This window comes from Heptranchias perlo, chromosome 1 (genome assembly GCF_035084215.1).
Source record: "Heptranchias perlo isolate sHepPer1 chromosome 1, sHepPer1.hap1, whole genome shotgun sequence".
Classification (NCBI taxonomy): Eukaryota; Metazoa; Chordata; class Chondrichthyes; order Hexanchiformes; family Hexanchidae; genus Heptranchias; species Heptranchias perlo.
Genome location: NC_090325.1, coordinates 191547571 through 191574597, shown reverse-complemented (window position 1 = coordinate 191574597; position 27027 = coordinate 191547571). Strand labels below are relative to the sequence as shown.

The window sequence follows — 27027 nt, the reverse complement described above, 5'->3', positions numbered from 1 at the left end:
AAGTGTATGGCTGGCTCAGAACCCGACTGAAAGTTCCGAAGGTAAATCCAGACAGACGAACTCTCTGTAGGGCAGCATGGAATTAATCGTTGGAAATGAAAATCGGGTGGTTTCTGTAACATCCTCCAATCTGTAACGCCAGTTTCACGCCCGGACGGAAAGTTAATAATCTATCCCCCCACCCAGTGACTCCTAAGCTGTCAGGACAAGAATCAACACCCCTGTGCTCAGCCTCCCCCACCCCTGGCGCCCAGCCTCCTTCCAACCACCCCCCACCTCGTATCGGCATTGTAAGGGGATCTTAGTACTCAAACCCCTACGCCTATGGGTGATCTAATCGAGATCTTTAAAATAATGAAGGGGTTTGGTAGGGTAGACATAGAGAAGATGTTGCCACTTGTAGGAGACCCCAAAACTAGGGGTCATAAACATAACAGTCACTAATAAATCCAATAGGGAATTCGGTAGAAACTTCTTTACTCAGTGATCAGAACTTGCTACCACATGGAGTGGTTGAGACGAATAGCATAGATGCATTTAAGGGGAAACCTAGATAATTACATGAGGGAGAAAGGAACAGAAGGATCTTCTGATAGGGCGAGATGAAGTAGGGAGAGAGTAGGCTCGTGTGGAGCATAAACACCAGCGTAGGCCTGTTGGTCTGAATGGCCTGCTTCTGTGCTGTAAATTCTACATCATTCTATTAACAGCACATCAATCAGCAGCAACACCCTGAGTAACAGGAATGACAAGAAACAGGGTTAGAGGCGCAGAGAAGTCAGCACAGACATACAGGGCCCTTTTGTGAGAGAACAAAAAAGTACCTTTACCCTGTCGTCTGCTCTACACCTCTGATCACTGGAGCCTGAAGCTCTTTAATTAGCATTCTGAGCAGCATGGAGGGGCATTCCTCGTCCAGCTGCGGAACACTCACTGTGCTACACAAGGAAAAGAATTTGGAAAGGCTCGAATTGTCAACCTGGCAAACGCAACTCACTTAAGGCTTGGGAGAGCTTTATTAGAAAAAGCACACGTCATTCACAATTGCGGTGGGGACACAGTTGCCAATATTCCAGCGAGACAGGGAGGCAAGCCAGTGAAAGATTGTCCCCTGGGATTTCAGTGTACCGGCGAGATACATTTACCATCTTCTAACAAGTACCCCTGTAGTTTTGGGCGTGTGAAGAGCGAACATTAGTTCCTCGTGCAATCATGCACGTGTTCAATAAAAACAGGACTGTGGTGTTCTACGCAGGACAGCTGCCAAGTCTGCCTGACACGTGCACTCCAGTCGTTAAAATGAACAGTAATCAGATTCCAAAAAAAAAGGTGGCCAATTACGGGAAAAAACACTTGCTAAGCACAAAAATCATGCAATAAGCACATTTTTTTTTTTTTAAAAAAAAGTACAGTTCCAACAATCAGTGTAGAAACAGCAGCCCGAGCTAGGATTAGGTAGACCAGACTGAACTTGGGACCCAACTGGCTAATCACGTCACATCACACATTTACTGAGCGTTTCTTTACATTATAACAGTGACCACACTTCAGAACCTCTTCATTGGCTGTAAATCGCTTTGGGACGTCCGGAGGTCGTGAAAGGCACTATATAAATGCAAGTTCTTTCTTTAAGCCTTTGGGTAGCTTACCGCCCGATTTTGAAGTGAATGAGTGCAGCCTACTATAGCAAAGAACGTTTTTTTTTGAGAGAACGGGTTTGGATTGTTTGAAAAGAAAGGAATGCGTTAAAGAAAAGTTTTGTTTCACCCCTCCACCCCTTGAGGAGGGGAGGCCAAGTAAAAAAGATCACTGAAAAGGCCCTTTTATATTGGTGTCAGTGGCCTGTTTGATCACCCAGAGCTGCCCGGTGACAGAGGTTGGTAGATCTAGCAACTTTACTCCGGGACAAAAGCAAAACACTGCAGATGTTGGAAATCTGAAATAAAACCAGAAAATGCTGGAAATACTCAGCAGGTCAGGCAGCATTTGTGGAGAAAGAGAGAAAACAGTGTTAAAATATTTCAGGTCAATGACCTTTCATCAGACACATGTCATCTACCTGAATCGTTTAACACTTTTTTTCCCCACCCCTCTCTCTCTCTCTCTCGATGCTGCCTGACCTGCTGAGTGTTTTCCAGCATTTTCTGTTTTTATTTTAGGTTTACACTGGGGCTGAGTGAGATGTGTGTTCAGGAACTGATGTACAAACATGTCACTGGCACCAGTAAAGACAGAGCAGCTAAAAATAGAAGAACAAACATACATTCCATATTTCCTTCTAAGCTGGCATGCCGTTTTGCTTTTAAAGCTTGCCGAGGCAAGAAAAACTTGCTGCAGCCAAACTGGTGAATGGCATCTTCCGGCTGATGGTACTGTACTGGCAGGTGCACTAACACCCTTATACCCAATATGAGCAGGGACCTATGGTTCCAATTTAGACTCTGCACAGTAACAAACTGGGGTTGCCAACCCTCCAAGATTGTCCTGGAGTCTCCAGGAATTAAAGATTAAGCTGCTCCCTGCTGCGAGCAGCTCAGGAGAAACATCAGTGTGTTTTCCTTCCACCCATTTTCTTTGAACACTTTAGTAATAAAAACTATTGGAGATGGACGTAATAAATTGGATAGCCAGGTGGTGAAGGATAGAAAACTGGAGCCTGGTCTTCAGTTGCTTCCAAGCCTTTATTCACAGAGCTCCACATTACACACTGTGCAGATAAGCGCTCTCATAAATGGATACGAGAGTCCTCAATTGATACGCATCACATGAATACAATTAACACTAATTGATATAAATCATATGGACACAATTAGCGATGTTGGGGGGAGAAAGCAGTTGGTTGTGGTGATTGGAGGCGGGAGGTCATGTGACGAATGGGTGTATTCCTGGTGCCGAGTTAGCAACTCCAACACAAACAGGCGCAGAACTCTGCTCACTACAGAGTTTCTACGGACTGTCCAGTCACCTCTTCTCTCATGGCAGTAATTAAGACTTATGGTCCCTACTTTGAAAAACCCAAGAGGTAGAGATCACACTGGTGGGAACTTGCACAGCAAAGGAACAATGCAAGACCACCCTTTGGGAATAGCTTGCTTATGGCAATACTGGCAGCTGCATACTGTACGGTGGCACCAGTGTGCCAAAATAAACCTCGGCGTGGCTAAAGAGTTTGATGCTTGGGAGAAACCCCAGCTCTTCTAGGGAGCTCGGTGAACTGCAGGCTACCTGACAGAAAGACACCAATCCTATAAATCAGAATCATCTTTCATCATGCCCAACATGTAGATCATATTGCAATTACAAAGATGCTTATGGTAGCAGTTTTGAGTAGCACAAGGAATCTCAGACATCAGTTGGGGGGGGGGGGGGGGGGGCAGGGCGGCGAGGAGGTGTAAGAAAGGTGCTTACCCTAGAGATGGTCAGTTGCATGTTGAAGTCTTTGCCCCCTTGAAGTCTGAATCCCCATGGTGCTTGACCAACCAAAGAGACACTGTAATTACTCATGATCGCACTCTCTCAAGCAGAACACTTCCGTTTCAGGGTCAAAATCAGCCAACTGCAGAGAAAGGAAAACACACAAAAATTACTCCAAATGCAAGCAAACAGATATCATAATTGCGGAAACCTGCATTACTTCTCTTTTCTCACTATTTTACCACAGCATAATTCTTCTAACAGAAAAACAAACTTTCAAGTAATCAAACGAAGCCTTTTTTTGGAAAGCAAGTTTACTTCTGCAAAATTAACATTAAATTAATACAAATTCATTATAGTTTCAGTTCTATGTTTTGCCTCAAAAGTTGTTTTTTTAAAAAAGATATATAATAAAGGACAATGTGGAGATGTGGATAGTAATTCCACATCTCCCGAACACTTTCTCAGATACAATCACGGGGTTTGCAATTGCTCCCTCAACAGATCTAAAATCCCAAAAGCTTCTTGCATTAATTAGCCTCATTTACTAAAAACTACAGCCTTTGAAAAGGCACAACAAATATAGTTAATAAATAAGTGAAATACAAAATATGCACAAAAGGAATATTCCCGAACCTGATCCAGCATAGATGCGGCAGAAAAATCAGTCTTGTACATTGAAATATAGGAGACTCGAATGCTTACTGGAGACATAAAGCCTAGAGTAAGAGTCACCTGCTCTGTGAACACGGGTGTCCTTTTTATATAATTGTCAAACACAATCGCATGCCTTTTTATGACTCTGCTGTTCTAAACGATTATATAAAATCTAGAAATTGGTACCAGACGGAGGGAAATATAGCTCATTTCACACAGCTAACAACAGAGGAACAAAATCATCTGGCAAACATTACCACAGAATTTTATTCCCACACCACTTCTGTCCTGTCAAAATAGTCAAAAAAAGACAGATATTACGCCTGACACCAACTCTTCACATAATTCAAAAGTTTTACCTTTCCAAGGCTAACAAGCTATTGGTCTCAAGAGCAGAGAACAGTGTACTTACTCTCTGCTATCAGGCTGCAAAGAATAAAACAGCACAAGTTTGGCAGCCAGCACCTGCTATATATAAGGAAGCAAGTGTAAGATTACACCAAAGTATTTCACCATGACGCAAGATGACCAATTTAAAAGGTTCGATTTTATTTGCAGACTAAACCCTAATAACAGGTACCGTCCAAAACCCTATTTACAGTGAATTTGTGCTTGGATGTCACTGACCGACTCTAGTCCAGAGCAAACTGAATCACTCGGGATTGCATCATTAGCTGGCGAGTCGCAAAGACCGAATAGCAAAGCCTACGCCTTAACTGCTCTCCATCCCCCGCCAAGCACCTCACACTGGTTACAATGCCAAAACCGCATTAGGGTACATGCACGACAGTGCGAGGGCAGAACCCCCTTTTCAGCTACAGCACTTGCCTGCAGCCATTAGGGAACATCAATGGTATTATTGAGTGTCTTCTTGCTGCAGGCTATTAACAGTATCCTAAGCCTCATCCAATGCTTCAAACAAAAAAACTGAACACTAATAAAGCACTGTCAGGATTTGTGAAAATTTACTTGGTTTAGCTTTTTTTCAAAAAATGTCAATTCCAGCGAATATGACATCAAGTTGAACCACTGAATATTTCTACATCTATACTGACTTGGCACTCTCTCCTCTTGAATCAAAAGGTCATGGGTACAAGCCCCGCTCCAGATCTTGAAAGCACATAATCTAGGCTGACTCTCCAGTGCAGTACGGCGGGAGTGCTGCACTGTCGGAGGTGCAGTCTTTCCGATGAGACGTTAAATCAAGGCCCCGTCTGCCCCTTTAGGTGGACGTAACAGATCCCATGGCCATTGTTCAAAACAACAGCACAGGAGTCCTTCCCGGTATCCTGACCCAATATGTATCGTTCAGGCAACATCACTGAACAGATTATCTGGTCATTAATCTCACTGCTGTTTTGTGGGACCTTGCTGTGCGCAAATTGGCCATCGCATTACAACAGCGACTATACTTCAAAAGTACTTCATTGGCTGTAAAGTGCTTTGGCATGTCCTGAAAAGTGGCTTAAAACTGCAAGCTTGTTCTTTCTTTCACATGTCAGACTTTGGATCAAAGTCCACAGCAATAAGCAGACATGCAAGCCAAACCCTACATCACAAAAAAACACCCTCCCACCAGTACATAGCTCACCCACAGCCCAACAGCAACCTCACACCCCGCCCCAGACACAATCACTGTACAACGACCATCTGAAGAGATCGGGAAAAGAAAAGTACTGCATAAATGGATTTTTTAAAAAATATAATATTCCAGATCCAGCTTCCTTTATGACTCACTGGGTAAATTACAGCTCATCATGTGATGCTGAACTGTGCAGACTAAAAGTCCGCAGGTTTGATCTAAGATGTGAAAATAAAAGAACTTGCATTGATATAGCACCTTTCACGACCTTATGATGTCCCAAAGCACTTTACAGCCAAAGTACTTTTGAAATATAGTCACTATGGTAATGTAGGAAACAAGGCAGCCAATTTGTGCACAGCAAGATCCCACAAACAGCAATGAGATAATGACCAGATAATCTGTTTTAGTGACATTGGTCGAGGGATAAATATTAGCCAGGATACCGGGGACAACTCCCCTGCTCTTCTTCGAAATAGTGCCTTGGGATCTTTTGCATCCACCCGAGAGGGCAGACAGGGCCTCGGTTTGGAAATAAAGCAACCAAGGTGCCCACCTGATCACTATTTAGTGACCGCCAATGGAAAGTGCAGAAACAGGAAGACAGGAACTTGGCTCAGCCGTGAGGCCCCTCTTCTCCTCCCTCAACCTGCCCCACAGTCGATTACCCTGCCCAAATCTCCATTTTGACTCACGCAGCAGGAACAAACATTTGGGCAAGTCACTATCTTCAAGGAAGAAAATGGGGGGGGGGGGGGGGGGGGGGGGGGAAGAGAAGAGATATAAAGCGAAGCAAAGAGGAAACATTTATAAGCTGCTCGCCAGGTGACGAATGTGGGTGTGCGGTTGGGGGGGGGGGGGGGGGGGAGGAGGAATGGTGGGGCAGTAGTCAGAGATGGTGGGGCCCACTTTTCCACACCTGCCCACTTGTGAAACTGGCTGTAGTAATTTGGCAACATGATGGTCTCTGATGGACCTGATCTTCAAAAGGCCATCGGAGCCTTTGAAGGTCAGTTTGGAAAGGTCAGGTGGCAACGTGATGGAGCTGCACGTTGGAACCCTAATGTTCTGTGTACAGCGATAGGACCAGAGTCCAAGTCCACACCCATAGATTCTCCACACAGTACCTCTTAGAGGTTGGATCTAGAGCAGCATTGGCAGATACTTGGGAGCAAATTTCTGACCGCCTTCTTGACCAGGTATGCAACGTGGAAAGAAAAACTTTAAACATTTGTCGCAGTACAAACTGTCGCAGATTCCTGCCTTGTACCTGTGTAAAGCCTTCAAATCATTCGGGTACAAGTCCAAAAACACGGCACGGAATTTCAAATTGTGGACTTCTCAAACTTTTATTAAAAAGACTGTTTGAAGATGCAACACAATGACCCCACACTGTCATTCTCCTGGTCACAATGAGGATCTCGGTGTGAGGGATGCATAGTCATCATTGGCAAGTTATGCACCATTTGGGAAAAAAATTTACCCCTTCCTATCTGGCCGCATGCTGAGGCCAGATAGGAAGCTTTCAGTGACTATTAACAGGTATCCCTGGACATCAAAACATATATAATGCAGCATTTCCTCTCAGTTATTCCTGACATTTCTACTGAAGTAGAATCTTCCTATATTACTTTACCTGCTGTGCGATGCAATTATTCTCTGGTTAAACATTGACGACTGTTATACAGTTAGACCCATTTCATCTCCCAATGCTACCAAATTATCAAACAAACCCATCATAAACTGTTATAAAAGGCACTTCAAGAAAATTACTATCTCCAATAAATACTAAAGGGCTCATTAGAAACTTCAAATACCTGTGTTTCTTAAAGTCACTGACTGCAATAATTTTTTGCTGTGAAACATTGTTTTTATATTTTTATATATATATACTCTCCGAATGGCAGAACTTAAAATTGAGTTCACCTCAGTTCGTCTTCAATACAATAGGATAGATCGGCAGTGATGCCCTGTTTTAGAACACAATAGTGTGAGCTGCTTTGCTCTCATGTATTCTTCCAAATACCACCAATAAAGATAAACTTAATTTCTTAGCAGCATATTGATGATCAATTGTAACGTAGCACTGTCCCATACGTTGCATTAAAAGTAAATCTTGTTTGGATGGCGTTCTACATACTTCTCCATTATGCCCTGGGATCACTTTGAGGACAAATTGAAAAGCATTCAGATTGCTGCAACAGGTACCCAGAGGGAAAGGGCACAGAAATAGGTATAACTGCACAAATAAAGCCAGATTAGTGATCCTAAAGAGGAAGGACTAAGTAGAGAAATGCAGAAACTACACAGCATGTTACAATTGATACAACTGGGGCTTAGGATATATCGTTCAGATACTGTCGGCTGCATTTAATACAAGAGTCTTGAGAGAGAGAGATAGATATATCTATATCTATCTATCCTCATCTTGCATTGGAGAACTTCAGCTGATAGGATGAAACTTAAGTACACAATGTCCTAACCTACAGCCTGCCAGGGTCTGAGGTATTGAATTTAAAATCGGTCGGTATGTTATGTGGAGGCCTAATGATGTTTCATCATGGAGGTCTGCAAGGCCAGCAGTTAGTCTCTTGTGCCTAATGCCATGTATGTAAAGGCTGTCTCTTCCCACCCATTGCCTCAATTTTCAGGCAACTGTAGTACCTCGAAATGCTTCCTCCAGCCCTGGACAGCATTGTGATAAATTCATGGCCCGGGCAGTTATAAAAAGGTGCTCCCCATATGTGTCTTTTTTTTGATGCAGTTCAGAATCACATTTGTTTGTTCAAGCGAGTTTACATTTGGTTTCTTTGATCTACGCAGCCTGCAATTTTAGTTCTCTCACAGATGTACAGCCCCGATGCTACGAGCATGGTATTTATTAATTTCAATACCTTCCTCAGCTGAACCAATGTGGAAGATCTTTCAGTTATAGCCAGGCTCTACAGAACACAGGCAAAAATTGTACAAAATTATGAGGGGCATAGATAGGATGGATACTAAGGAGCTTTTTCCCTTCGTTGAGGGTTCTATAACAAGGGGGCATAGATTCAAGGTAAAAGGCGGAAGGTTTAGAGGGGATTTGAGAAAGAACTTTTTCACCCAGAGGGTGGTTGGAGTCTGGAACTCACTGCCCGAGAGGGTCGTGGAGGCAGGAACCCTCACAACATTCAAGAAGCATTTGGATGAGCACTTGAAATGCCATAGCATACAAGGCTACGGACCAAATGCTGGAATATGGGATTAGATTAGACTGGGCTTGATGGCCGGCGCGGACACGATGGGCCAAAGGGCCTCTATCTGTGCTGTATAACTCTATGACTCTATGAAAATCATAATTTGTGCTTTTTGAACCTATTTGAATCAATACTCATGAACATTAAGAAACAAACTTGCATTTATATAGCACCTTTCATGACCTCAGGACATCCTAGCGTGCTTTACAGCCAATCAAGTACTTTTGAAACATAGTTACTGTCGTAATGTGTGAAATGCGGCAGCCAATTTGCGCACAGCAAGCTCCCACAATGTAATAATGACCAGATCATCAGTTTTAGTGATGTTGTTTGAGGGATAAATATCCCCTACACCACCTCGAAAAGTGCCGTGGCATCTTTTACATCCACCCAAGAGGGCAGATGGGGCCTCAGATTAACGTCGCATCCAAAAGACAGCACCTGACTGTGCAGCACTCCACTGAAGGATCAGCCTGGATTACGCGCTCAAGTCTCTGGAGTGGGGTTTTGATAGAGTAAATAAGGAGAAACTGCTTCCACCGGCAGGAGAGTCAGTATCCAGAGGACACAGATTTAAGGTAATTGGCAAAAGAACAGAATCAGAGGGGAAATGAGGAGAAAGTTCTTTACGCGGTGAGTCGTTATGATCTGGAATGCACTGCCTGCAAGGGCGATGGAAGCAGATTCAATAGTAACTTTCAAAAGAGAATTGGATATATTCTTGAAGGGGAAAGAAAAATTGCAGGGCTATGGTGAAAGAGCAAGAGGGGTGTGACGAATTGGGATAGCTCTTTCAAAGAGCCGGCACTGGCACGATGGGCCGAATGGCCTCCTTCTGTGCTGTATAATTCCAAGATTCTAAAACAAGGAGGTGAATTTTGAACAGTATCTCACTCCACTGCCCCCTTGTATTTCATACCCAAGAATGGGCACCTGCCCCACTCCCAGTTTACATACAATGTACCTCTGCACTTTGCTCACCCAGTCAGGCTGCTGGAACGCGAGCAGTGGCGGGCATGCGCCAACTTTGGGATTAGTGAGGGGAAAAAAAATCCACACGCACGCAAGAAAATAAACTTGAAGAAAAAAAACAAAACTAAAACTGAACAAAATCAGAAAACCTAACTACAGATCCAGCTACAAAACAACCAAGTAACTTTAGAGTAGGTGTATAAAATCTTTCTGATGAAGAAAAGTTAGCAGAAAAGTTAGTCTAAATAATCTGATGCTCCACATCACATTTCAGGATTCAAAGTTTAAAAGAAAAATCTATTTAGGCATCTGAAGTTCTCTCCAAGCTTCATAGACACCTCCTGTCCCAACATGTTAATTCCAAAATTCACATTCTTGTTTTAAAATGGCCTCGCCCCACCCAACCCAGTGATCTCCTCCAGTCTTACATCCCCTGCGCTCACCCTCTGCTTCTCCAACACCAAACTTCTCACCCATTGCTCCCTCTGCTCCACTAACGGTGCCCTCTCAATGTCTACGCTCCTGCCCTCTGGAATTGTCTATCCAATTCTCTCCATCAAGGCCCCCTTAATCACGCTTTCAAAAACCTGCTCTTCCACTGCATTTTCAGTTCCCCATGCTCAGTATCCTTTCTCTCCTTATCGTAGAGAGTTTCCAGATTTCTTTCTGCATGTGAAGAGCACTTTCGGATAAGCCGTTAAACTGAGGCCCCGTCTGCCCTCAGATGGACGTAAAAGATCCCACAGCACTATTTCAAAAAAGAGCAGGGGAGTTCTCCTTGGTGCCCTGGCCAATATTGATCCCTCAACCAAACATCACTAAACACATTATCCAGTCACTATCACGTTGCTGTTTGTGGGATCCTGCTGTGCGTAAATTGGCTGCCGTGTTTCCCACATTACAATAGTGTCTACACTTCAAAAAGTATTTCATTGGCTGACAAGCGCTTTGGGATGTCCTGAGATTGAGAGAGGTGCTATATAAATCCAAGTTTGTTCTTTCTATATAAAAAGGCAAGTAATAGTGGTAGTCACAGACAGGTCCCCTGTACAAGCAAAAGCACTGCCTGAAGTTAACAGTCAACATTAACATTACACAATATTGGACATTTATGTCCAAGTTCATTTTTTTTAAAAAAAACTTGCCTGTTCTCTATACTCAATTTATGTTGGATATTTTGTTTAAAATAAATACATCTTCTACATTTTGCCCGAGGACAGACAGCATTATGATAACCACACTCTCAAGATGAGCACTCTTTGTAGTTCTGATGAATGGTCATCGACCTGAAATGTTAATATCTCTCTCTCTCTCCAGATGCTGCCTGACCTGCTGAGTGTTTTCCAGCATTTTCTCTTTGTATTTCAGATTTCCACCATCTGCAGTATTTTCCTTTTGTTTGAGCATTCTTTGTAGTTGCCAGTAACTTTTTTTTTTAAGCATGGGACTCAATTTCCACTCCTCCCATGCATACTTGCCAGATCTATCTTGCCTCATATATAAAATGTACACAAAACACTCACTGACATGTTATTTCCAGATCAGACGGTCTAGATATTTTCTCTTTAAATGACAGCTCACAGTTGACTGCTATTTCAGCCCTTCCTGTTCTCCATACTTGTTACTCAGTGGTGTGAGCAAGACCTAAATCTCACATCCGCTCCAGCCAGGATAGTGGGACAGCCTGGGCCATAGCGCCCCTCTCCAACTCAGCAATGCCAACTTGTGATCAGCCAACTGCAGCCGAAGCAAGCAGGCATGGGGCGTTTTTCAGCTCTCACATCTGTGCACAGCTTGATCCAATAACCCCTTTGACTGCTTCCAGCCAGTACAAATTAAGTTGAGTTCAAAAGACAGTTGAATTCTGGTTGGTTGGTCTAATTGGAGTGTCTTATACCTGAGTCAGTATTAGGAATGTGCCGCTTGTTTCAAATTCAATTATAAAACCACATTTTAAACAAACATGAAATAAGAGTAGTCAACACCAGGGAGTAGCAGGAGTGACATTCACAAGTAGGTGTGGCACAGATATATAAGATAGTTACCAATAAATTCAATAGAGAATACAGGAGAAACTTCTTTACCCTTAGTGGTGAGAATGTGGAACTCACTTACCACATGGAGTAGTTGAGGCAAATAGCATTGATGCACTTAAGGGGAGGCTAAATAAGTACATGAGGAAGAAAGGAATAGAAGGGCTATGCCTGATAGGGTGAGATGAAATAGGGAGGGAGGAGGCTCGTGTGGAGCATAAACACCGAATGGCCTTGTCTGTGCGCTGTAATTCCTGTATAATTCTATGGTTGCAGGACTCAGCATGCACTAATTGCCCCATGTTGAGTGAGCAATTGACAAGCCCATTGAAGGCACTTCCTGGACAGGCTGGAGACTGACGTCTCAGCGCCCACCCGCTAGCCCCGCCCTAAAAATCAATCCACAAGCCGCTGATTGGAAATCAGAGGAAGGTGCAACAACAGGCGCCGGTGCCGATTGGCTAGAGCTGGCTGCCAATCAAGACACTACCACACGCTTTCACCGAGCCGACTTGGGATTTTTTTTTGCAAGAGACTGCAACAAAAAGATATTTTGTAATAAATGAGGAGGGGGGGAAAAAGCTACATTCTTAACAACACATAAACACTGAGCTCGATCGGGGAAAATGCACGTCGGAAAAATGCATGTTAAAACACACTTTAAATATGTGAAGAAAGATACTTATTGCACAATCATTCACCACAAAAACAGCCTCTTTTTGTTACCTAGTAAGCCGCTACCCCACCAAATTACACTAGATTTTAAAATGTGGAGAGAAATTTTTTTTTTTAAAAAGTCACATTTGCAAATTAACACACAATTTTGAAGTAAACGCTCCGGGCTCTCCACCTTTAACAAGCTCACAGAGGCACTAACACTGTCTCTCTTTTTCCTCCCTTATTTTTTTTTTTGCTGCAACTTGCCAGAGTTTGCCTGTGTCACAGGCTCCCGACTGCAAGGATCCCGGGTCCCGCTTCCCGCACGCGCTCCGGGCTACGATTCGAATGTCCGCTCGCGCTCCGGGCTACGATTCGAATGTCCGCTCGCGCTCCGGGCCCCCGCTCTCTCTCTCTCGCTGCAAAGCTCTTCTCTTTATCTCTCCACTTCCGTCACATTCAACTCCTTTCCCAAGGAGGAGGGAGGGAGGGAGGATGGGGAAACTCCCCACCCACTGACGTAGCAGCAAATACTTTGGAGGAGGGAGGGAGGAAAGTTGCATTCAAGAAAAATCAGCTCACCTTTGTAGGAAATTTCTCAAGCAGCAGCAGCGTGCAGTGACTGAAAGTGTTAATCGCAGAAAAACAAATGCATTTTAGCAACTGGAAAGTTGCTGCTCTTTTCTGACTCCATGCAATAAAATGCCCTTATATCTTATTGCAATGCTATTTTTGAGCCCTTTTTAATTTATTTTTGGCGTTATTAACTCTAAGCAGGAAATTCCCCAGCATTTTATAAAGTTCCCACACACTTTTGTTTACAACAATAACTTGCATTTATATAGTGCCTTTAACGTCCCAAGGCGCTTCACAGGAGCGATTTTCAAACAAAATTTGACACCGAGCCACATCATGAGATATTAGGACAGGTGAGCAAAAGCTTGGTTAAAGAGGTAGGTTTTAAGGAGCGTCTTAAAGGAGGAGAGAGAGGTGGTGAGGTTTAGGGAGGGAATTCCAGAGTTTAGGGCCTAGGCAGCTGAACACGCGGTCGCCAACGGTGGAGCGATTAAAACAGGGATGCACAAGAGGCAAGAGTTGGAGGAGTGCAGAGATCTGCGTTCTGTTTACTATAAACATGCAAAGAAATAAAGAACTTGAATTTTATATAGTGCCTTTCATGACCTCAGGACGTTTCAAAGTGCTTTACAGCCAATTAAGTACTTTTGTAGTGTAGTCACTGTTGTAATGTAGGAAACGCAGCAGTCAATTTGTGCACAGCAAGATCCCACAAACAGCAATGTGATAATGACCAGATAATCTGTTGTTAGTTGAGGGATAAATATTGGCCAGGACAGCAGGGAGAACTTCCCTGCTCTTCTTCAAAATAGTGCCCTGGGATCTTTTACATCCACCTGAGAGGGCAGCCAGGGCCTCGGTTTAACATCTCATTCAAAACACAGCATCTCTGACAGTGCAGCACTCCCTCAGTGCCAGACTGAGAGTATCAGCCTTAATTTTTGTATACAAGTCTCTGGAGTGGGATTAGAACCCACAACCTTTGAACTTCATGAAGCAAGAGTGCTACCCACTGAGCCACAGCTGACACCGTTGACAAAGTCACTGAGGTGGATGAGGTATATAAGCGGCAGCTGATCTGCCGCTGTCGAAAATTAGAATTTAGGAGTCAACTACATAATGTGGTACTGGACTCTCGTGTAGGCGAGACCAGGCGGGGCTGGCAGATCCTTTCAAATTCTAAAACCTTTTCACAGGGCTGGCAGATCCTTTCAAATTCTAAAACCTTTTCACATGAACATTTCACAAGGGTTAATTATTTGAAGCAGTGCTATGTTTATGCTTTCAGTTCGAAAGCAAAGCTTTTCAGGTAAACATTCAGCAAAGACAAAGGCTAATGTAAGGGCTGCTATGCTTTCTACTTTCAGATTGAAAACATTCTAATTAATGTGCTGCATGAGTAAGGCAAAACAATTGAAGGGGATGTTAAAACCTTCTTTTGAGCAAAAAAATGAAAACGATCAGCCCTTGCTGCAGTACTGCCAAACTCCAGGACTCTTCCCCAGTTCTGTCAGAACCCCAGGACTTCCCTCTCCCCAAGCTTAACTCCCACCCTTCAGTACTGCTAATTGTCAGGTACATACCTCCCAATACACATTTCCTACCATCTTGTATTATGCTTAAAATGGGCGGAAAATCATGCAGGCTGCGAATCAGGTGCACTGGATGTCCATACCCTGATTCCCAGGGGGCTGATGTTCCTGGTTCGCCCACAACCCTGGTGTTGAAGTGGAAGAGAAGAGCAGGCCAGATGTGCGCTGAAATTCTGTGAGCACACACATTCAGTGTGTGCTCACAGAATTTCCTTTGGGCAGTCAACGAGGAAATTCTGTGAGCACACACTGAATGGTGCCATTGGGCGTCGGTACATGACTTGCAGGAAATTGGTGGCCTGCTGCAGCCCTTAAAGGCCGTACTGCTTCTTAAAAGGGCGTTTTTTTTCCCACTTAGCCTTTTTTTGATTTCATTGAGGTGCAAGAAGTTTGTGCAACACTTTGAGCGTTTATTGTACATTCTGGAAAGAACTGGGAATGTTTGCTGGGAGTGCAGCTTGAAATGATGATGGCAGCATGCAGCACTTGCTGCGGGAAGTGGAGCAGAGATGGGAGGGGCTCTTTCCTGGCCACGGCTGGAAGGTCTGTAGGCCAAAGGGATCGGCAGGAGTTTGCTGAAGCTGTAAATGCAGGCAGCACTGTGCAAAGGACCTGGCTGCAGTGCCGGAAGATATTCAATGACATCACTAGGCCGGAAAGGCGGGCCAAGCACATCTCGCTTTTTGTTTGTCCTCTGACGCGACTCATACCACCGTGATCTGACAGCATTTCTTCACTTTAGCCGCCCTTTCCCCTGGATGCCCATCACAACCCCCTTTAGCACCAAGTCTCTTCACATTGCCATCCTCATTACCATGGCCAAAACATGGCCAACGGAACCCACTGACAGCGCCTTCCACCTGTATGCATACATATGGAATCATAGAATGGTTACAGCACAGAAGGAGGCCATTCGGCCCTCAAGCCTGTGCCGGCTCTCTGCAAGAACAATCCAGCTAGTCCCACTCCCTCCGCCCTATCCCTGTAGCCCTACAATTCTTTTCCCTTCAAGGACTTATCCAATTCCCTTTTGAAAGCCACGATTGAATCCGCCTCCACCACCCCCTCAGGCAGTGCATTCCAGATCACAACCACTCGCTGGGTAAAAAAGTTTTTCCTTGTGTAGCCTTTGGTTCTTTTGCCAATCACCTTAAAACTGTGTCCTCTGATTTTTGACCCTTCCGCCATTTCGCCCATCGTAATCGCTAAGGAGAACCTTTCACACACAGAGGGGGTCACACCATGCATAAAGGATTTGACACCTCATTAGGGTTGCCAACCCTCCAGGATTGCTCTGGAGTCTGCATGAATTAAAGGACACATCTCCAGGACACTGCTGCGAGCAACTCAGAGGCATTACAAAATGGCGGTTTAAAAAAAAATTTATTTGAACACTTTTGTTTATTATTTATAAAAATATTGGACATGGGAATAAAGACTGTTTGACTGACAGTCAAGAATCATCCAATTGGATAATGAAGAGCCTATTCAATCTCAGATTGGCGTAGGAAGGCGGTGCACCGCGAGGATGGACGTGCCGGACGACCAATGGCGGGAGTGTGGGGGCGGGGCGATTGGAGGCAGGAGGTCATGTGATGAAACCTCCAGGAATATGTCCAACCAGAGTTGGCAACCCTACAGCTCATCAATGCGACCTTACTGTCTAGGCAGGAGAAGGCAGTGCACAGCAAGAAAGTGGAGTCACAGGTGGATAGGGTGGTGAAGAAGGCATTCAGCATGCTCGGTTTCATTGGTCAGAACATTGAATACAGGAGTTGGGATGTCTTGTTGAAGTTGTACAAGACATTAGTAAGGCCACACTTGGAATACTGTGTACAGTTCTGGTCACCCTATTATAGAAAGGATATTATTAAACTAGAAAGAGTGCAGAAAAGATTTACTAGGATGCTACCGGGACTTGATGGTTTGACTTATAGGGAGAGGTTGGATAGACTGAGACTTTTTTCCCTGGAGAGTAGGAGGTTTAGGGGTGATCTTATAGAAGTCTATAAAATAATGAGGGGCATAGATAAGGTAGATAGTCAAAATCTTTTCCCAAAGGTAGGGGAGTCTATAACAAGGGGGCATAGATTTAAGGTGAGAGGGGAGAGATACAAAAGGGTCCAGAGGGGCAATTTTTTCACTCAAAGGGTGGTGAGTGTCTGGAACGAGCTGCCAGAGGCAGTAGTAGAGGCGGGTACAATTTTGTCTTTTAAAAAGCATTTGGACAGTTACATGGGTAAGATGGGTATAGAGGGATATGGGCCAAGTGCAGGCAATTGGGACTAGCTTAGTGGTATAAACTGGGCGACATGGACATGTTGGGCCGAAGGGCCTGTTTCCATGTTGTAAACTTCTGTGATTCTATGATTCTATAAGAGGCAGATCTCTGATAGGTGGAAGGGGGATAGTCACAGTCCATGACCTCACCCCAAAGAATGAGCTTTCCAAGTGCAGGGGAGGTACTTGGAGAAGGAGGCTGGAGATGGAGAAGTAGTAGGCAAGTATCCAGCTCAGGGTTAGTACCACATTGCTGCAACCTTCACACTGCATCCTATTCAGTGACACAAGCAGTAATCCACCAGCGGACATAAAGCTGTGGTTCAGTGTCAGCTGCTCGTTGAGTCTTGCTGTCTGCAAAAATTGTTCATCGGAAGGGCGCTAAAGTGATACGTTTTTTACGTCTCTTGAGAAGAATCTGCGACGGGACCTACCCGAGACCTCACCCAGCACCCCACCGCCCGCTTCATCACACCGTGTCAGACTGGCAAGCACCAGCCCAGGTCCATCCACCCCTGGGGAGATACAATTTGTGGACAGCATTACAGATGATGAACCACGCACAGGCGAGCAGGAGCATGGGGAGATGATCAGAGAGAAGGAAGCTCTCCGAGAGGGATGGGGAGGGGTCGCCTCCTTCTGAAGCTGCTGGCGACTGGAATCCAGGAAACTCTGGGGACTCAACTTTGAAAAGACGCTTTCTTCTCAGGATTAAGGGGTCGGACATTTAGGACCGAGATGAGGAGAAATTTCTTCACTCAGAGGGTCGTGAATATTTGGAATTCTCTACCCCAGAGGGCTGTGGACGCTCAGTCGTTGAGTATATTCAAGAATGAGATCGATAGATTTTTAAACTCTAAGGGAATCTCGGGATATGGGGAACGGGAGGGAAAGTGGAGTTGAGGTCGAAGATCAGCCATGATCTTAGTGAATGGCGGAGCAGGCTCGAAGGGCCGAATGGCCTACTCCTGCTCCTATTTCTTATGTTCTTATAAAAGAACACAAGGGATTGTTGCAGTCACGTGGTAGCAAGAATGGAGGAATCCATAACCTGTGTGCATGGGAGGCTGATGCCAAGGCATTGAAATCATGCATCAGCCTTGGAACAAGTGGCAGCTCCAACAACGGCTAACAATGGTGGAGCGATGAAACTCGGAGATGTGCAAGAGGCCAGAATTGGAAAAACGCGGAGATCTTGGTGGAGGTTGTAGGGCTGGAGGAGGTTACAGAGATAGGGAGGGGCGAGGCTATGGAGGGATTTGAACGTGAGGTTGAGAATTTCAAAATTGAGGCGTTCCCGGACCGGGTGCCAATGTAGGTCAGCGAGAACAGGGGGTCAAACAGTTCAGCTCAGCTTCGTGCAGCAAACGTTAAAAAGATTTTATACAATGAAACTTGCCGAGGTCTCTCCTGGCCCTGATCCTGCCCGCTGACGGGTATCGCTGGCAGCTCCCGGACTGTGCGCAATCAGCACAATTGTTCGTTAAAATCACATCGGGGTCCGATTTACGGCCTTGGATTCCCGATTCTCGATGAGGCACCTGCAGCCGACAACAATCCCCCATGACCTGAATCGACGGGGTTAAAATGGCTGTGGGTGTGTACACAGCGGATAACCAACTAGGGTCGCCAACTCTGGTTGGATATATTCCAGGAGGTTTCATCACATGACCTCCCACCTCCAATTGCCCCACCCTCACGCTCCCGCCGTTGGTCACCCGACATGCCAATCCTGTCAGTGCACCGCCTTCCCATGCCAATTGGAAACCGAACGGACTCTTGTTTGCCTGATTGGATGAATCTTGACTGTCAATCAAGCAGCCTTTCCTCCCCATCTCCATTATTTTCATAACTACGGAACAGACGTGTTCAAAGAAAATGAAAAGGATTGCACATTTTTGTTTAATGCCCCTATGATTTTTCTCTTGGGTTTGCACCCAGCAGGGCCCTGGAGATTAATCTTCAATTCCTGGAGGCTCCAGGACAATCCTGGAGGGTTGGCAACCCTACCACCCACCCATACTGTTCAAACCGGGCCGGGCAGGGTTAAAATAGGGGCTATAGTGTTTCTTGCTGATATCCGTGTACTAAAAGTATCCATTTTTATGGAATTACTTTGTGGTATTTTGACTTGTTCTGTTTCACATGAAAGGGAACAAGCAACAAGGTTTATGAAAGTACCATGAAGCTACCAACTGATCACAGTGGGACGTAGATGGCCCTGTGGTGACCTCTGGTGGTGGGAACAGAACTTAAGCACCTCACTCACAACGAAGGCTTGTAGAAATTGCATTTTTTTTTATTTCTGGGGGAGGGACAGTGTATTATTTTTAACTCTTATTAATTGGGCATTAAGAAAAACAGACATCCAAATGCAAAGGCTGTTGCCTTTTATTCTTGCAGATTGAGGGTGAATGCTTGTCTCAGAATAGGCCAATCAATGGCTGCTCTTCTCCCTTGCAATAAACCCGCTCAGTTATTGGCCCAGAATTTTGCTGGAGTGTGGCGTGCCCTGTTTGTTAGACCTTTTCCTTCACCCTTCAGCCCGAAAATTTTTAGCCCTGCAAATTGCTGGCGGTGCGAGCTGATAACGGGGCGTCTGGGATCTTAGTGAACGACGGGACCAACAGTCTATCTCCCTAACCAATGAGATTTAAGGATAGAGAAAGAAACAGAGGAACGACGGAGAAGAAAATAGGGTGAATTAGAGTCAAAATCAGGTACAGAAAGAGAGGGGAAGAAAGATCGGATTAAGAGAGAGAGAGAAAAGAGACAGAAAGGAAAAGCAAGTAAAAATAATTTTAAAATTTAAATTATTAAAAACCTCTCAGGACAATTTACTTCCTGTAGGAATGAGGCTCCACAGTTTCAAATGTTCCCTTTCTGGGCAGGAGAGGTTGAGTGGGATTGCAGTTACACACGGGGTGGGTTGAGGGCGAGATGCCATTTTCGTGAGGATAATGGCGGAGCAGGGCTTGTGGCGATTCGCAATTGTGACTTGTGGCGATTCGCAATTCACCGGGTGTCTCTTCCTCGCCACAAGTCGCTGGACGATTTTACACACTCGCCATTAAATTCGCCGTTATTTTGGCAGCAAAAATCTGGGTCAAAGTGTTTGAAGTTGACAAGCTGACTTGAAACTGATGTATATGGCGGCCCTCCATATTTTAAAATTAGAAATGGAGCCAAATTGAAGCTGTAAGCTTTCAAGCGATTTTCCGCTATGGGGCAATTACTGGCAGATGTTCCGCCCCAGCTCACTGACCCACTGGTGGTCCCAGCCGACGGAGAGCTGGTTGCCTTGTGGGAGCTCTGTGTGATGGTTTAGCTCGGAGGGGAATTTGATTTACCTCAATCCTTAAACTTATCACTGGAACGTCTCGGGGTGGGGGGAGTGGGGGGTAGGTGGGGTGTCCCTGATTAGCTCGGGACCCACCCCCCCCCCTCCACCAATCACGAGGGTTGCATGGTTCTAACGCAGCCCCCTGATCCCAGCTAAGTTTCTGGGGTCAGCTTCCTTCAAAATGTTTTCAGTGGGCTCTCAGCGGTATTGTTACCTGGGCAGAGAAGCTCGCCACCGTGCAGGGATAGGAAATTGCTACTGCTGCAGGATTTGGGCACTTCACGGCTCAGTAAATGTGTCCAGTGTTTAGCTGAGCCATAAAGACAAGGATGACCCCCAGGTTTGATCCCCAGTGAGTTCGCTGATGTCAAGGCAGTAGAGGGAGAACTCCAGTTGGCTACAACAACTCAGATTGAGAAAATTGTTGAGGGGCCCCGTTATCCAGTGATCCCCGCTGAAAAGTGAGTGAATGATTGTGCCTGTGTGTGTATGTGTCTGTGTGTGTGTAGTTGTGTATGTGTGTGAATGTGAGTTTGTGCATATGTGTATAGTTGTGGGTAAGTATGTGTGAATGTGTGTGTATATGTGTGTGTGTGTGAGTGTGTGTGTATGTGTGTAGTTGTGTGTGTTTGTATGTGTGTAGTTGTGCGTGTGTGTGTAGTTGTGCGTGTGTGTGTAGTTGTGCATGTGTGTGTAGTTGTGCATGTGTGTAGCTGTGTGTGTGTGTAGTTGTGTGTGGGTGTGTGTGTGTAGTTGTATGTGAGTGTGTGTGTATGTGTGTAGTTTTGTGTGTTTGTATGTGTGTAGTTGTGCGTGTGTGTGCAGTTGTGCGTGTGTGTGTAGTTGTGCATGTGTGTAGTTGTGTGTGTGTGTAGTTGTGTGTGTGTGTAGTTGTGTGTGTATGTGTGTAGTTGTGTGTGTGTTTGTGTGTGTGTGTAGTTGTGTGTGTATGTGTGTAGTTGTGTGTGTGTGTGTAGTTGTGTGTGTGTATGTGTGTAGTTGTGTGTGTATGTGTAGTTGTGTGTGTATGTGTGTAGTTGTGTGTGTGTATGTGTGTGTGTTTGTGTGTGTGTTTGTGTGTGTGTATGTGTATGTGTGTAGTTGTGTGTGTTTGTATGTGTGTAGTTGTGTGTGTGTGTATGTGTAGTTGTGTGTGTGTGTGAGTGTGTATGTGTGTAGTTGTGTGTGAGTGTGTATGTGTGTAGTTGTGTGTGTGTGTGTGTGTATGTGTAGTTGTGTGTGTGTGTGTGTGTGTGTGTGAGTGTGTATGTGTGTAGTTGTGTGTGTGCAGTTGTTTTGGGACTATTTTAATTTTACTCCAGAATCCAAAAACAACTACTTTATTCGGAAGTGAGCTGTGGCCAAAGAAGTTTTGGTGGCCAGAAAAAAAGATATAAAGATAATTTGAAGTCCAACCTGAACAAATGTGATATTGACATCAGAACATGGGAGGAGACGGCAAACTGTGGCGATCCGTGTGCAGGCAGGGGGTTAACAAGTTTGAACAAGCTGAGAAGAAGAGAAACATAGACAGAGCAAAGAGTGTCAAGCTGCAGCGACGTCACCATCAATTGTTGTCTTTCATATGTCAGCTTTGCGGTAAAAAAACAGATTATCTGGTCATTATCATATTGCTGTTTGTGGGACCTTGTGTGCAAGTTGGCTGCTGCGTTTCCTACATTACAACAGTGACTACACTTCAAAAAGTACTTAATTGGCTGTAAAGTGCTTTGGGACATCCTGAGGTCATGAAAGGCACTATATAAATGCAAGTTCTTTCATTAAAACATGTCTCTCTAGGATTGGTTTACAAAGCCATCTAAATGCTCACCAAAGATGTGGCCAATTTTAAAACTCAAATCCCTACTTTTTTTTGCTAAGAAACAATTTTACTCAATTATCAAAGGATTGACATATATATGTGTGTGTGTGTGTGTATCTGAGCATGTGCACATTGAATAAAGATCTGGCTGCAATGCCATTCATGCCTGAATAACCTGCCAACACTCGCTGTGTAGGTTCACGCAACAGAGGGTTACCTTCCTGTAATGTGCCTGGGTGTGCAGGAGAGCGCTTCTGTTTTTCCAGCCCATCAATTTTCCGACCATTTCAATGAATGGACGGAAAATCAAGTGGCCTGTTTGACAGGTGTGTGATCTGCCACACCCAATAGTCCAATGTGCACTCCAGATGTACGAAACTGTGTGTTGGAAGCATGAAACCTCCATTAAGAATCGTCGTTTGGGTGTGATTCCAGAAGGCTGCAAGAAACCATTGTAATATCTCAGAAAGAGTCGGTGCCTTCAGGAGAGGAGATGTCAATACTCCGGGAAAAAAATGTATTTATTGTAGCAGACCCAGTGAGTGTCCATTGGCACCTGGGAAATCTGTCTGTTTTCCATTATGGCAGTTTTAACTGCATTAGGAAAAGTAGTTTAATTTTCCCCCCCAACCCAAAAAAAATTCATTAGTGTAATTTAAAGCTGACCTGCCCAATCCAGTTTGTTTTCTTTATTTCTTGTACAGATTCGAATGGTGCTGACATGTGAATTCCCATCACTATACATAAATATTAATCAGGCGCAGACTTACACAAATCAGTTAAATCAGAAAGGAAGACATGCCTCGTTAACTTTGAATACCAAGTTCATATGTTTTACATGCAAAAAAGAACCATTCATACCGACGAGTGGCATCTTGAGGTTTTTGAAAGCAGATTGAGAAAGTTTGCTGAGTTCAAAAAAGTTGGCAGGAGAATTTTGGTCATATAAGGTCTGTCTAGTGGCTACATTCCTATTCATTCTACAGCTTATTATTGTTAAATAGCAATGCATTCTGCTGTTGTGGCATATTTTCATTCATCCTAGACTTTCTTAGTAAAACAAAGATTTCTTTTTGGCTGCATTTGGTGTAATGAATTAACGTCAATGGACGGACAATTGCAAGCACTCCACCCGATCATTTTCAATAACCCTCTGGCTGCGTGCAAGACATAATTAAGTGTGACGCAGAAGCAGGACATAGAAAACGTGATGTGACAGACAATGAAATACACTCACACGTACTGTTTTTACTATATTACTAGCAGAATTTCCATGCCATTGCTCAGGGTCAGTTGGCAGGTGAGCTGCCTTATGACAACAGGGCGGCAATGCCATGTAGCGCATTAAGTATTATCGGGGCCACTGACGTACACTGGCATGGGACCTTGGAAAACTTCACCAATGCGAATTATTCCAAATCCTCCAATAATTTATTTTGAAAAAGCTTAGGGAAATAAAAACTTATTACGTGCCAAGTACCACATTATCTTTTTACTTGCTTATAAAGAAATAACTTGCATTTATAAAGTGCATTTCACGACCTCAGGACGTCCCAAAGTGCTTTACAACCAACAAAGCACTTTTGAAGTGTAATCACTGTTGTAATTTAGGAAACGTGGTAGCCAATTTGTGCACAGCAAGATCCCACAAACAGCAATGTGATAACGACCAGATAATCCGTTTTAGTGATGTTGGTTGAGGGATAAAAATTGGCCAGGGCACCGGGGAGAACTCCCCTGCTGTTCTTCAAGATAGTGCCATGGGATCTTTTACGTCCACCCGAGAGGGCAGACGGGGCCTCGGTTTAACGTCTCATCCGAAAGATGGCACCTCTGATAGTGCAGCAATCCCTCAGTGCTGCACGGGAGTGTCAGCCTGGATTTTGTGCTGAAGTCCCTGGAGTGGGACTTGAACCCATGACCTTCTAACTCAAGAGGTGAGAGCACTACCCATTGGGCCACTGCTGACACCTATAGCAAATCAAGGGGTTTGGATGATGTGAGAAAGATGTATATGGTTGCATGATGAGGGAAAGCGGGGGGGGGAACTAATTGGATAGCTGTTTCAGAGAGCCGGCACAGGCACAACGGGCCGAATGGTGCCCTTCTGTGCTGTATGATTCTATGATGTTACTTTTAAGGTTGAAAATCTATGGCTCCTCTGCTGCACTCCCGATGTAACTCCAGTGGGAATCTGGAGGAAGGGCCACAAATTAGGCTGTGACCCAGTCTAAGCCGGACCCAGTCGGGGCAGAAGCACAGTGACACAAGAGGGGATGTGGACTCCTGGGCCAGGAGTTCCCATGCAGAGCTGGCAGCCCGTCCAATGGCATGAATGGGGCCCGCCCCAGGATGTGAGTAATACAACCTCCTACGTTAAAACAGTGACCGCACTTCAAAAAGTACCTCATTGGCTATAAAGTGCTTTGGACGTCCTGAGGTTGTGAAAATCGCTATAGAAATGCAAGTCTTTCTTTCTCCCTGACCCCAAAAACTTTGGCCTCATTTCAAAGGCTACGTTGCTTGCCTTATTTTTGCTTATTTAGTGCTGTATACGAACCAATCATAGAATGTTACAAAACAGAAATATGCCATTCAAGTCTGTGCTAATGCTTTTATCCACATGAGCCACCAAGTGTAATCCCACAATTCGCCTTTATCCCTAGTAAAATTGAAGTCAATGGGAATCAGGGGGAAAACTCCCCAGTGGCTGGAGTCATACCTAGCACAAAGGAAGATGGTAGTGGTTGTTGGAGGCCAATCATCTCAGCCCCAGGACATTGCTGCAGGAGTTCCTCAGGGCAGTGTCCAAGGCCCAACCATCTTCAGCTGCTTCATCAATGAACTTCCCTCCATCATAAGGTCAGAAATGGGGATGTTCGCTGATGATTGCACAGTGTTCAGTTCCATTCGCAACCCCTCAAATAACGAAGCAGTCCAAGCCCGCATGCAGCAAGACCTGGATAACATCCAGGCTTGGGTTGATAAGTGGCAAGTAACATTCGCACCAGACAAGTGCCAGGCAATGACCATCTCCAACAAGAGAGAGTCTAACCACCTCCCCTTGACATTCAACGGCATTACCATCGCCGAATCCCCCACCATCAACATCCTGGGGGTCACCATTGACCAGAAACTTAACTGGACCACCCATATAAATACTATACTGTGGCTACAAGAGCAGGTCACAGGCTGGGTATTCTGTGGCGAGTGACTCACCTCCTGACTCCCCAAAGCTTTTCCACCATCTATAAGGCACAAGTCAGGAGTGTGATGGAATACTCTCCACTTGCCTGGATGAATGCAGCTCCAACAACACTCAAGAAGCTCGACAACATCCAGGACAAAGCAGCCCGCTTGATTGGCATCCCATCCACCACTCTAAACATTCACTTCCTTCACCACCGGCGCACTGTGGCTGCAATGTGTACCATCCACAGGATGTACTGCAGCAACTCGCCAAGGCTTCTTCGACAGCACCTCCCAAACCCGCGACCTCTACCACCTAGAAGGACAAGAGCAGCAGGTACATGGGAACAACACCACCTGCACGTTCCCCTCCAAATCACACACCATCCCGACTGGGAAATATATCGCCGTTCCTTCATTGTCGCTGGATCAAAATCCTGGAACTTCCTTCCTAACAGCACTGTGGGAGTACCTTCACCACACGGACTGCAGCGGTTCAAGAAGGCGTCTCACCACCACCTTCTCAAGGGCAATTAGGGATGGGCAATAAATGCCGGCCTCGCCAACGACGCCCACATCCCATGAATGAATTTTAAAAAAATGGAACTTGGTGAGAGCCGGGGTGTCGGGAATTGTGGGGCTTTCAGTGGGTAAGGACACGAGTACAGTTTGCGGCAGGTGGAAGGGAGGAGGCTGCCTAGGTGAACATAAGAGAAATCAAGCCTAGAGGTGATAAAGGCATGGGCTAGAGTCTCGTTGGCAGTGAGGGAGAGGCAGGGGTAGAGACCGGCAAGATTGCGAAGATGGAAGATGGTTTGCGCAACAGAATGGACATGGGAAAGAAAATAGCTTGGAATCAAGGAAGACGCTGAGGTTCTGCATTACTGAATACAGCCTGAGGTCGCAGTTGGGTAGATTGATGGAGTTAAGGACAGAGGCACATTAGAAGCTGGCAGGCGCTGAAAAAGATGGCATCAGTATTGCTTATCTTAAACTGCGGGGAATTTTGATTCATCCATCGGACAGGCAGTCGGAGAGTTGAGCAACAGCCATGAAATCAAGAGAGAAGGGAAAAGCCAGGTGTCATCAGCAAAAATGAGGAACCTGAGCCCCTGCTTCTGGGTGATGTCACCAAAGGGAAGCATATAGACGATGAAGGGACAAGGACTGAGGATAGAGCCTTGGGATGTACCAGTACCTGGGATATATCATGGTTCCTTCATTACTGCTGGGTCAAATTCCTGGAATTCTCTACCAAACATTATTGTGGGAGCACCATTGGCACAAGCAGTCAAGGAGAAGGCTCACCACCACTTTCTCAGGGTAAATAGAGATGGCCAATAAATGTAGCTTTGCTAGCTGTGTCCACATCTTAAGAACATTTTTTTTTAACTTCCTTATATTAGTCATAAATTTACCTTCTACTAGTTTGAACCTGTAACCCATTCTCCTACTCTCACAGTTCAATTTAAAATACTCTTCTGGATTTACTTTTTCCATACCCGTAACTATCTTGTATACCTCTATCACCTCTCAGGCACAACAACAACAACTTTAATTTATATAGTGACTTTAGCGTAGTAAAACGTCCCAAGGTGCTTCACAGGTGCTATCATCAAACAAAATTTGACACTGAGCCACATAAGGAGATAGTAGGACAGGTTACTAAAAGCT

General features: G+C 44.9%; 1 protein-coding gene across 13 annotated transcripts in view; it reads right to left on the bottom strand.

The window, feature by feature from the left end:
- LOC137330224 (PDZ and LIM domain protein 5-like) overlaps positions 1 to 27027 on the bottom strand; it is a 274221-nt gene that overhangs the window by 188838 nt on the left and 58356 nt on the right. For 6 of the 13 annotated variants that reach the window (XM_067994476.1, XM_067994482.1, XM_067994481.1 and 3 more), the window contains exons 1-2: positions 12819 to 13038; positions 3409 to 3556 (exon numbers count right to left, since the gene is read on the bottom strand). In XM_067994476.1, the coding sequence (XP_067850577.1) occupies positions 3409 to 3504 (96 nt within the window). In that variant the 5' untranslated portion in view covers positions 3505 to 3556; positions 12819 to 13038. Of the gene's footprint in view, positions 1 to 3408; positions 3557 to 4430; positions 4510 to 12818; positions 13039 to 27027 lie in introns of those variants that run through there. The other 7 variants (XM_067994480.1, XM_067994488.1, XM_067994485.1 and 4 more) reach the window with 5 other exon arrangements.